The sequence below is a fragment of the Primulina eburnea genome, chromosome 18 (genome assembly GCF_022965805.1).
Source record: "Primulina eburnea isolate SZY01 chromosome 18, ASM2296580v1, whole genome shotgun sequence".
In the NCBI taxonomy this organism is placed as follows: domain Eukaryota; kingdom Viridiplantae; phylum Streptophyta; class Magnoliopsida; order Lamiales; family Gesneriaceae; genus Primulina; species Primulina eburnea.
Window position 1 is genome coordinate 3,986,180 of NC_133118.1, and position 12,263 is coordinate 3,998,442.

The window sequence follows — 12,263 nt, forward strand, 5'->3', positions numbered from 1 at the left end:
AGGAGTTGAAGTCTCTGAACATCCATAAACATATATTGTGTACTTTAACTGTTAATCCCTAGCTTTAAACTGACTTGATCAGTTCGAGTATCTATCAGTTCAGTTCTCACCAAACTGAACTGATATATGCGAGAACTGATCCCCCTTATCTTTAGTTAATTAGTTAGACAAAATTAAAAGCTTTAATCGATCATGTGAGAACCTGAAATTTCAGCAGTAGCAGCAGCTGGCCAATTTCATCAGAAGCTAATATTTCCAGCAGCAACTCATATTTCAGAAGATGGTATTTTCCAGCAGACCCGAATCCAGCAGCAGACCAGAATCCAGCAGCAGAAGAACGATATTCCAGCAGACAGTTACTGATTCAGCTTAGACTTGTAACTGAAGCATTTATCCCGGAATAAAGGTTGTTAATGACAGATTATGGCCATTAAATGGGAAGCTAACAGTCAGAATATTTGCCTATAAATAGCACCCACAACCTCTAAATTGGTGTTACACAAATCTTGAATTATCACTTGAATTATTTGAGATAAGAGAGAGCTTATTTTCGGGCAGTAGAAAGCAGTAGCGAGAGCAAGCCTATTTCCAGAATTCAACCGAAACTCTCCACAAATTACAGTAAGTGGGCTTATGTATAACTAATTGAAAACCCGTTTGATGATTTCTGTTTCAAAGCAAAGTATATTTTCGATTTCTGATATCTGATTTTGAAGCACTGAAACTTAGTGAACTAATGGTAGGAATATATATTCTGAACATTACTGAATTCTGATTACTGATTACTGGCCTCACCCCTTAGAGGAGAGAACATATAGGGGACTGATATCAGTTTAGCCATGAAATTCACGAACGTGCTCAGTGCTTACTTGTTAAACTTCTGATTACTGATTACTGAATACTGATTACTGATTACTGATTTCTGAATACTGATTTCTGAATACTGATTTCTGTTCTGAAAGTAAGAGTTTTTGTATATTCTTGAAATACTGTTCTGTATTAAAATGATTTTCGAAAACTGGGAGTTATTCCCGTCCCTGCTTACTGAGTGACAATCATATCACTCACCCACCAAACCCATCTCAGATAAGAGTACTGAAGAAATGTTGAAGAAGAAGAGCAGATTCAGTTCTGGGGCTGGTGAAGAAGACTGTTGTTCTCAGTTTATGTTTATTTTTATTCCGCTGCATCTGTTAAGATACTGTAATATTTGATTTTACATTTCCGCTGTAAAACATCAGTATTCGAGTTGTAACAGACAATTGATTTATTTCGTATTATGAATAAAAGACTGGTTTCTGAAATTCAGTACTTCTGAGGCTGTTTGTTTTCGAATGTAAATTCGAGAGCTACGCCGGTGTCAACCAACCCCCGTCCCAGGGCGTGACAGATCAGTTTATGTCTTATCCTGGACATATGGTTTACGGTCCTTTGCGAGGAATTTTCCAAATAAGTCATTAGATTAGGAGAGAACCAATTATATGCTTTATGAAGCTCATTGATACCCTAGAAAGGGGTTGGTCATTCTTGAAATCAGACGGAAAGAGATAACTTAAATGAGTCAAATTTCAATTTTTTTTAAAAGATTAGAGCATGAGTAAAATTCAGACATGGTACTTTCGCTCGACTAGGGTACTTTAGCTCGATCGGGGTCCTCTAGCAGGGTCAGGGTCCTCTCACCCGGACAGGGTACTTTCACCCGACCAGAGTACTTTTGCCCGACCAGGGTCCTCTCGCAAGGACAGGGTCCTCTCACCCGGACATGGTACTCTCGCCCGACCAGGATACTTTCGCCCGACCAGGGTACTTTAGCTTGACCAGGGTCCTCTCATCCGGAAAGAGTTTTCTCGTCCGACCAGGGTACTTTAGCCCGACCAGGGTCCTTCAGCTCGGCCAGGGTCTTCTCACCCTACCAGGGTCCTCTCACTCGGACGGGATTCAGGTCACCCAAACAGTATGGGTCACCATGCATCATTAGCATTATAGTCACTGCCCATGACAATACCCGAACAATATGGTCCGTCATGCCTACTGACAGATGACATGGCATGGGCAGCTGATAGGGCATGAGTAGTTGCCAAATGCCAAGACATGGGCAGTTGTCAGAAGACAGAGCATGTGCACATGTCTGATCAAGAATAAATTCTCTCTCTACTTGGTGAACCTTGTACCTACTTGAGCATTGAAGTGGCTACATCGAAAACCCTTCCGGCGCCCCACTGACATTATCTTGTTGAGTGTGTGCAGATTGTCTGACACGAAGTCATCCATCAAGATGGGCAGACCAGGCCAGATCACCCAGGCAGACCAGGACAGAACACTTGAGTAGACCAGGCTAGAGCACCTGGGGTCATCCCACCAAGGCGGGCAGACCAGGACAGATCACCCGAGCATATCAGGACAGACCACCCGGATAGACCAGGACAGACCACCCGGGAGACTAGGACACACCACCCAAGAGACCAGGCCAGTCAACCCGGAATCATCCCATCAGGCTAGGTCATACTCATCCCATCATATCAAAATCTTTACTGGGAAGTACTCTTCTCTGATCGGTAGATTGCCCACCCAAGCTCACCCAATCTACCCAGGCATCATCATTGGCTCCGTCTATGGGAAATCCGATCTATAGACATTGATATGGTTTCCATTCAAAATAAGCCCGACCAGCTTGGCACTAAGATTTTATCTGTGGATTTTCATCCGAGCTCAAAGTTAGGCAGCTTTTCCGGATTGGTGTGGAAGAGCATTTGCTATGCACTCAGAAGCATACATCTATATTAGACAATTAATTTCGCTCAACCAAGAAGTTTCACTCTACCGTAAATGAATTCAGATTCAGTATTTCCTAGTTAGTGATTTGGTTTTTAATAAAACTAGTATAGCAAGAGAAACAGATAAGTTCAAAGTCCGAGAGGCATGAATCCCCGATACCTTCTTGTAAGCCTAGGAGGCATGAGGCCCCGACACTTTATCTTAAGTCCGGGAGGTATGAGGCCCTGTGTAAGGACCGTGTATCGTATTATTGTAAATCCTATGTTGATTATCGATACTTTATGAAATTGTCATGTTATTATGTGTATGACGTATATAATTGACAATGAAAGTAAGAAATAGTTGGTGATTGATTGAGATTTGGGATTTTATAGCGCTTTGTCGATGTTATAATACGAGTATCCCTGATTGAGGCCAGTGTGCTAGCTCGAGCTTTTATTTGATAGCGACTCGTTTGATTCTGACATGTGCTCAGTGGATGGGCATTTGACCTGATACCTCCACGACATACATGCATTGCATATCATATATCATTGTTTAGATACTTGTGGCATATATTGTGGTCGTTTTAGACTGAGCTTTGCTCACCCCTGATGGGGCTGTTGTTGTCTTTGTATGTGGACAATGACAGGTACTCCAAGATATCAGGAGACCGGAGAGGGTGCTTCTGGAGGGAGTCACAGTTTGAGCTAAGGTTTTATATTTTGCTTCCCGGTGTATATATGTATCTATATATCGGGGCATGTCCCGAGGATATGAGTTGTTTGTATTTGGTTGGTTTTGATTATGTGTGGGCATATTTTTTATATGAGATGAAATACTATTTTTAGTATTCAAACAAGATATTTTGGGCTCATTGTAAAGAAAATTTTAATTCTTTTTCCGCTGTAATTAATTAACCCTAATCAAATTGCTTTGTAATAACTATTAAGAGTTAAGAGCCCCACACAGCATGGTATCAGAGCCAGTGTTTGAGTGGCGACGCACGATGTGACGCGTTTTAAAGCCGTGAGGCCTCGGGCCAAAGCAGACAATATCAAAAGTTGGATGAGCCGTGACACCCTGACACCTTTTGTAAGCCCGGGAAACATGAGGCCTCGACACCTTATGTTAAGCTTGGTAGACATGAGGCCCCAGCACCTTATCTAAAGCCTGGGAGGCATGAGGCCCCGACCCCTTATCTTAAACCCGGGAGGCATGAGGCCCCGGAACCTTATCTTAAGGCCGGGAGGCATGAGGCCCATGAACATTTTTGTAAGCCCTGGAGACATGAGGCCCCGACAATTTATGTTAAGTCCGGGAGGCGTGAGGCCCCACCTTATTTAAAGCACGGGAGACATGAAGCCCCAACACCTTCTTCTAAGTCTGGGAGGTATGAGGCCCCAACACCTTGTTGTAATCCCGAGAGACATGAGGCCCGACAACTTATGTTAAGTCCGAGAGGCATGAGGCCCCGACACCTTATGTTAAGTCCAGGAGGCATGAGGCCCGGCACCTTATTTAAAGCTCGGGAGAAATGAGGCTCCGACACCTTATCTAAAGCCCGAGAGACATGAGGCCCCAACACCATCTTGTAAGTCCGGGAGACATGAGGCCTCGACACCTTATGTCAAGTCCGGAAGGCATGAGACCCCGACACCTTATCTAAGGCCCAGGAGACATGAGGCACTAACACCTTCTTGTAAGTCCGAGAGGCCCCGACACCTTCTTGTAAGCCCGAGAGACATGAGGCCTTGACAACTTATGTTAAGTCCGGGAGCCATGAGGCCCCGACACCTTCTTTTAAGTTTGGAGGCATGATGTCGTGGCACTTTTATCTAAGCAAGAATTAATTATCTTTTCGGTGGAGTCTAAGAATGAGTAATCTGGATAGCGAGTATGACTCTAGCCCGACGATTTAAGAAGGGAATGATGATACCCTCGAAAAGGCTCGGGTCATTCTTGGACTCAGGCGGAAAGTGAAAACCTAAACGAGTCAAATTCCAATTTGCTGCAAAGATTAGAGCATGTGTAAAATTTAGACATGGTACTTTCGCCCGACCAGGGTACTTTCGCCTGACCGGGGTCCTCTCACCCGGATAGGGTACTCTCGCCCGACCAGGGTAATTTAGCCCGACCAAGGTCCTCTCACCCGACCAGGGTAATTTAGCCCGACCAGTGTGCTCTAGAAGAGACATGGTCCTCTCACCCGACCAGGGTCCTCTCGCCTGGACAAGGTTCAGGTCACCCGATCAGTATTGGTCACCATGCATCATTAGCATGATAATCAGTGCCCATGACAAGACCCGAACAGTATGGGTCTCCATGCCTACTGACAGATGACAGGGCATGGGCAACTGACAGATAACATGACATGTGCAGTTATCAAAAGACATGGCATTGGCATATGTCTAATCAAGAACAATGTACATGCACTGTAATCGAGATCATCTTCTCTCTTATAAATACCCAGGTTTGCTCATTTGAGAAACATTGCAATGTAATGCATTCAATAAATTCTCTCTCTACTTGAACCTTGTACTGACTTGAGCGTCTGAGTGACTACGCCAGAAACCCTTCTGACGCCCCCACTGACATTATCTTGTTAAGTGTGTGCAGATTGTCTGATCCGGGGTCATCCCACCAAGGTGGGCAAACCAAGCCAGATCACCTGGCAGTCCATGACAAAGCACCCAGGCAGACCAGGCCAGAGCACCCGAGGTCATCCCACCAAGGCGGGCAGACCAGGCCAGATCACCCGAGCAGACCAGGACAGAGCACCTGGGCAAACCAAGCCTGATCACCCGAGCAGATCGGACCAGAACACCTGGGCAGACTAGGATAGATTACCCGAGCAGACCAGGCCAGATCACCCAGACATACCAAGACAGATCACCCAAGAAGACCAGAACAAACCACCCGGGAGACCAGGACAAACCACCCGGGAGACCAGGCCAGACCACCCGAGATCATCCCATCAGGCCAGGTCATACTCATCCCATCATGTCAAAATTTTTACAGGGAAGTACTCTTCTCTGCTAGGTAGATTTCCCGCCCAAGCTCACTCAATCTACCCGGGCATCCTCACTCATGGTTACCAAACAACTAGTCACGTATTCCTATGCCAAGAGTGAATCTTCTCCAAAATTCTAAGTCTTGCCATGGGAGTATCTAATGGACAGAAGAACCCTTGTCGGAAACCAGTCATCCTCATAATCTCCTCTTTGAGGCAATACAGATGTTAGATTTAAGCACATTACCACATCTGTGTCACTAAAATGATCAAAACAACTCATTAAAATGCTCACACTCCAATACATTATACTATTTGTACTCGTAAAAATTTTGTGATATCGTCTCACGAGTAAATTTTGTGAGACGGAATTTTGACTCAACCCAACTAATGAAAATATTTTTTTATATATAAAAAATACTACTGTTCATTGTATGCATGAACCTGATCGACATATATAGATCCGCGAAAGTATTTCACAGAAGACATACTCTTTGATAAATAGTTAGGTTGCACTAAATAGCCACGACCAGATACGTAGATCGTATGTATTTTTTATGTTGTGGGGATCTATCATGTATCTGGTCGTGGTTATTTAGTGCAACCTAACTATATATAACATTGAAAAATCCCAGAGACGGACGAAGTTAACACCATATTTAATTTGTTTTTTTTTATACATAACAAATTTGTTTTGATTCATTCAAAATATAGACTAGTGAGTGATGAATGTGTAGATTGTTAAAAACTAAAACCTGAAAATAAATTAATTCTCAAAAGCTACTCGTGAACTACTCAACCAAAATTTGATTCGAGTTCGGTTTGACTGAGTTCAAATTGAGTTGAAATAGCTCGAATATTTAATCGAGTCGATCTAGAATTTTACATGTGTCTAATCGAGTGGCTATATATATATATATATATAATATATTATTTATTTAGAATTAAAATATAAATATGACTTTGAAACTTATGGGTGCACGTGACATCCTCGTGCCATATCCACTCATAAAATCGAAATTTCGACCGTTGGGGGCTTTCACTCCACCAAACGCTCACTCCCACGCCCTCTCTGTTTTCTCTCTCGACGTATTGCTCCCAAAAATCCCCGAATCCTTAGTCTGACGCTGCGATTTTGTAGTTATTTTCGTAAGTCTTTGATAATATTATTTGTTCTTCGATCTCTGCAATGGCGAAACGGAAATCTGCCGGCGAATCTTCCGACCGCGAGCAAAAATGGGATAATGTTTTCAACGCTTTGGTCAAGTTGTCTCAAAATTTGCACAAAGATAGGAATGTTCTTGAAGACAGAATCAAATATTTGCTCGACGTGATATATAAGGTTCTTGTTTTTTTTTGTTTTCCTTCTGATTTTGGTTTGGGGGGCTGATTTAGGGTTTTGGGGGTATTCACGATTGGGATTTCTCCTGTGCAGCTCAAGTTGGAGGAGAAGGTGAAGTCTACTGGAGCTGAATTTTTGCTTGGTTTTAAAGAAAGGGAGGCTTTCAACTACAAGCATAGATATGGTTGGATTTATTTCTCTGTTTTAGCGTTTATTTTTCCCTTAATTTTACATTTTTCAGTGAGTTATTTGTTTGTGTCGGATTCTTTGGAAAGAGTTATGAGCCCTTGTTCAGTAGCATGGATTGGATTGTATTTGTATAGGATTTGGGGTTAGGATTGTAATTCTATGTTTAATTAAGATCTAGGGCTCGTCCGGAATCCATTTCAATTGCGAATAATTAATTTTCTTTTATATAATTCACTTGATGAAATTTGGATTGGAGTTGAATATATTAGCCTGTTTTTGCACCTCCTTGATGCTTTGGTGTACTGCCTTATGTCAGTTATCCAGCCAAATTGTGACATAATGAACAAATCCACTTTGAAGCTGACTCTATGAAACAGCTTGCTTTTCTGTTGATAAGAATGTGGTTGATAAATTAGCACCTAACATAAAGTCCCTACTGTTGTTGATGTTTCCTATATAGTAGAAGGTTTAGATTAATTCCAAGCTATGACATAACGAACACATCCCCTTTGGGGCACACACTGTGACACAATATGCTTTTATATTGATGAGAATATGCTTTGCTATTGATGAGAATGTGGTTGACAAAACTAGCACCCAATATAAAAAACCCCCAAGAATCGGCCGTTTTTCAATTATAGCACGAGGTTTAGTTTAATTCAACCTGTTTTTGCTACTTATATCTGTGCTTCAATGATTGCCTAAGAGACAATATTATTTTTGGGAATTTTTTATTCTATTTTCTTTCTCCAATATCGGTGAACAGAATAGAAGATGCAATCTTGAGCAATAATTGATTCAAATTATTGACTTATAATGTTTAAGAAGCAATTGCATCCCTCTATTCCTTAGCCATGAATTTTATTCCATTAACATGCAAAGTTTCTGATCTGTATTGTGCTACAGGATCATCTAGAATGCACTATTTGTGGTATCTTTAGCTTTCTTTGTGCATCTGTTTTCTTCTTTCTGGCCCAAACAACTTTGATCTTTTATAATTCAATTCAACTTACTTTAGCACCAACACTCTTGGCAAACTGCCGCCGCAAGCATTATGTAAGTATTTTCTTCAGAGTCCCCACACAGAAAACTTGGAAGTGAAGTTAAGTTTGAAACCATATATCAGTTTATGTTTGAACAGGTTCCATGTAGTTTACCTATAGTTTAAGTAGCAGTACTGATGCAGCATGAACTTTTGATTGGATGATAAGTTATTTCTTGTTTGTCAGGTTTCTAGGTTATGTGAGACTGGACACTGGATTTAACTTTTTATAGTCGTTTCTGTGAAATGCAGAGGATGTTGAAGATGAATTGGCTGACTTTAAAGAACTGTTTGACTATCTTTCCCATCAATGCTCCAAGCCAAAAGTATGTTGGGTATCATTTATATGTTTGGTGGGATTCAGATTGATTTGTCAATTTCTAAGTTTTGACATGTATTTTGCAGGATATATCAAATGATATGAGTTGTAAAGGACAAGAGCAGAAAAACAAGGCGCTTCGAGAAGAAGTTAGTAGGGTGAAAACTGAATTCGAGAAATTTAAGTCTGAAAAGATCTCTGAGATTTCTGCTCTGTTGGCAGAGAAGAATTTTTTGTGGAACCAATATAAAAACATGGAGAGCCAATTGGATACAAAATTTAGGAAGAAGTGTGTTGAAGCTGACCATGCAAATGAAATGGTGCAAGTGATGGTAAACAGAGCAGATGCATTACAACTTTCAAATGAAAAGCTAAGAACCGACTTTTCCAAGACGAAGTCTGAATTATCCCAAAAGAATCAAGAAATCTCCAGACTTTTGAAGGAAATTGCATTACTGAAGTCCAGTTCGCAATCTGCGACACCCATATTGAACAAATGTACGGCAGGATTGAGGGCAACCGACATGGGAGCCAAGACAAGCAACAATAATGTAAGGGAGGCTGCAACAGTGAAACAAGAATCAGATCATGCACTCGCTTTTGAAAAAAAGGTGGGTTCTTTGAAGACGCTGTAGTACAAAAATCATGTTACCCTATTATGTGCAGGGTGTTATATTAGGTTTTTTGTTTGCTTTCACCACACATCACGCCTAGTTGTTTCATTGCATTGTTTGCATGCAGCATATCACATTAACTATGTATAGTCTGATAGGAACATAATCAGAAAAACCCATGAATTGAGACCCAAGGAGTCAGTATCAATTGAAAGGAGGATTTTATTTCTTAAAGTTAAAATTCAGCTGGCTGCAACTGTTCAACTCCATATAGTTTGCCTTGAAGGCTGTGTTTCTTGTATAATTGGACAAATTAGTGGGGTCCATGCCTTGACTTCTTTGCTAGCTTGTATCCAACATTATAGTATTATACTGTAATTAAATAAGTTTTCAGTTTGTGCCAATTAGCTCCAAGTCCTTATAGGCAAGCCTGTACATTGAATGTTTGCAGATGACTCGTACCAAACCAGCAGCTCATAAGTCAACAGGAGGAAAGGCTCCAAGAAAACAACTTAATGCTAAGGTCCCTCCTTCTTCCTTAATATCTTAATTTTCACCCCTGAAGATTCATTTGAAAGTAGTTTATATTTCATCTGTACTATTATTAAAACCCTGGAATAACAATCACTCGAGACCTAGGATATTACCTTCCACCTCCTACAACTCAAGTTCTTGGTCTGCATTGAATTGGTAAGGTAAAAAAATCAACAGCCTACTCAATGCTGTGAAACTACTGCTGATTTTTTTGTTGCGCATCATGATAATGGGAACTGGGAGACGACGTAGTATTTAAATTATGACACCGAGCCTCCCTTTTTTATATCTAATTTTACTTTATTAATAGTATGGTGAGTTTTGCCTTGTCTGGAGCAGCATATGTAGGATATAGTTCACGAGAGAGAAGAGCCGGTTTTCAGATTGCCCCATTTTGCTTTTGGCTTCACCATTTGTATATGGCTGAAAAAAACGTGTGATTGCTATGGCCCTTGAGAAGGTTGTGTGGCGAAATGAGAAATAAAGGTGATTAGGGGCCTGGCAGAAAGGCCTGAAACTCCGGGTCAAATAAGGTTTTCTTGAGTCGATTTATTTGTAGAATTGCTGAATTTTGTCTGTGATCCTACCTACAAATAAAACTTATAACTGTCGGTTGCGGGTTCTCACACCATAAAAAAAAACTTGTAACTTTGGTAATGGAGCCTCATGGTTCAGTATATTGTTTAATAAATGGAGGGTACTGTGGAGATTTTGCATTTATCTTATTTTTATAAGCTAAATTATCAAATAGGTGTCTTTTTATTAGTTAAAGGAGCAACATATATCACCTCTATATCCCCCCCCCCCCCGTAGGAAACCTTAATTTCAAACTAGTTAGAGTACGGCGTAGAAAGTTAATATTTCTTATCATACTAGTATGAAAATTTTGACTTACCATTTAGAATTCAATCCATAAGCTTATATTGTGTTCGAAATGGTTTGCGTAGGGAAGCAGTAGTTCAAAGAGCAACGAAGTCGACATCATTACCATCCTCGATTCTCCAAAACTGTTCACATCCTCATTCTTAGTTCCTAAATTGAAGTCGTCTCAATCTCCTCAGGTAGTTTGAACTCTTTTGGAAGAAGTCCAGCCTGGTAAAATATATGTATAATTCTGTGATCCTATAACTTGCTAGTGTTCATTAGGGTGATGCTTTTAATTTCTGTATGTATAACTTAAACTAGATAATGTGCACTTTTGATCACATTCTTGTGTAGTAGTTTCATGTGTAAATTTCTTGCACTGTTTGTATTCAGACCATAGTGTTTTGGAAATGTAAGCATATCAAAATGGTACATCGAATTGTGTATGAACGACGAACCATCTTGACATTTTGACTCATTTTCTAATACTATTTCGCCTTTCTGTTTGGTTTGGTTTGGTTTGTTTTTGTCGGGTTTTTTTTTTGTTTTGGCTAGAATATGATGCCACCTAGGATTATATCCTCTATAATCTCCAAGAGGTTCGAGATTAAATGTTGAGCAAATTGATTGAATAAATATCCATGTCAGTCGAGCGTTTTATTAAAAATTATAACTTATGACAATGATACGATTCAAAATCTTTTAAATGTATAACACATGAAGTTTGCATTGTGATCGCTCTCTTACAAAATCAATCTTTGCTTCGGATAATCAGAACCAATAGAATATCAATTATGGATTTGAATTTATTGTATAGAACAAAAAAATCTTTATAAATTAAGGGTAAATTTGTGAAAAATACATCTGTCAAAGTTTGAATTAAAATTCAGTACCTAGCCATGTTTTTTTAAGAATTAGTACCTGACAATGCCATAACTTCAGTTTTAACTCCCCACAAACCCAAATTTACATTTTTGCCCTTATATTGTTTAAATAAATATATTATTTTATTCACAAAATTTCATGGGTTTTCTCCATCTAAAATATATTTTTTCTAAATTATCACGGAATAAGAGTAAATACTTATTTTGACATACAAAGTACCTATTATTGGGTTTCAGATACTTGATTCAACTTTTTGAATACTTCAAATGTATAAGAAAATACTATATTTTCGATTAATCACCACAAATGTAGTCATTGTTGGGTTTTCATGAAAAATGCATCAAGATAACTTATTCATGTAATTTTATTTTTTCAAAAAAAAAAAAAACATTGTTCATCATTTATCATGAAATAAGATTAAATATTTATTTGACATATAAATACCTATTTTGGAGTTTCAGATGCTTGATTTGGCCATCTGAATACTCCAAATATGTAATAAAATACTGGATCTTCGAACATCACCATAAATTCATTAATTGTTAGTCTTTTCATTGAAAATGCGTTAAGTTCATGTGATCTAATTTTTGAAAAAAAACACAGTTTCTCACTCATTGTAATATCCCAAGTTTTTATTTTGCTATGATCAATGATTTCATGTGTTATGGTTAAGGGATATTCATAAATTGATATGGTCAAGTTTTGGG

The 12,263-nt window shown here is 39.5% G+C and overlaps 1 protein-coding gene across 2 annotated transcripts; it reads left to right on the plus strand.

Annotated features, from left to right (window-relative positions):
* The first annotated feature begins 6,796 nt into the window (after window positions 1–6,796).
* LOC140820249 (uncharacterized) lies at window positions 6,797–11,149 on the plus strand. Of its 2 annotated transcripts, none has more exons than XM_073180589.1 (6): window positions 6,797–7,109; window positions 7,203–7,293; window positions 8,593–8,666; window positions 8,746–9,270; window positions 9,725–9,796; window positions 10,755–11,149. In XM_073180589.1, the coding sequence occupies exons 1-6, from the start codon at window positions 6,957–6,959 to the stop codon at window positions 10,875–10,877; spliced, it is 1,038 nt and encodes a 345-aa protein (XP_073036690.1). In that variant the 5' UTR covers window positions 6,797–6,956; the 3' UTR covers window positions 10,878–11,149. The 2 variants fall into 2 exon arrangements, with proteins under 2 accessions (XP_073036690.1, XP_073036691.1); XM_073180590.1 differs by having other exon boundaries at window positions 10,763–11,149.
* Window positions 11,150–12,263: the final 1,114 nt, after the last annotated feature.

What these genes read in the sequence shown, in the direction of transcription:
- LOC140820249 (XM_073180589.1), top strand. Translation starts at nt 6,957, where the DNA reads ATGGCGAAACGGAAATCTGCCGGCGAATCTTCCGACCGCGAGCAAAAA. An exon ending in TGCTCGACGTGATATATAAG is followed by an intron (nt 7,110 to 7,202) that starts GTTCTTGTTTTT and finishes TCTCCTGTGCAG; the next exon opens with CTCAAGTTGGAGGAGAAGGT. An exon ending in CACTCGCTTTTGAAAAAAAG is followed by an intron (nt 9,271 to 9,724) that starts GTGGGTTCTTTG and finishes GAATGTTTGCAG; the next exon opens with ATGACTCGTACCAAACCAGC.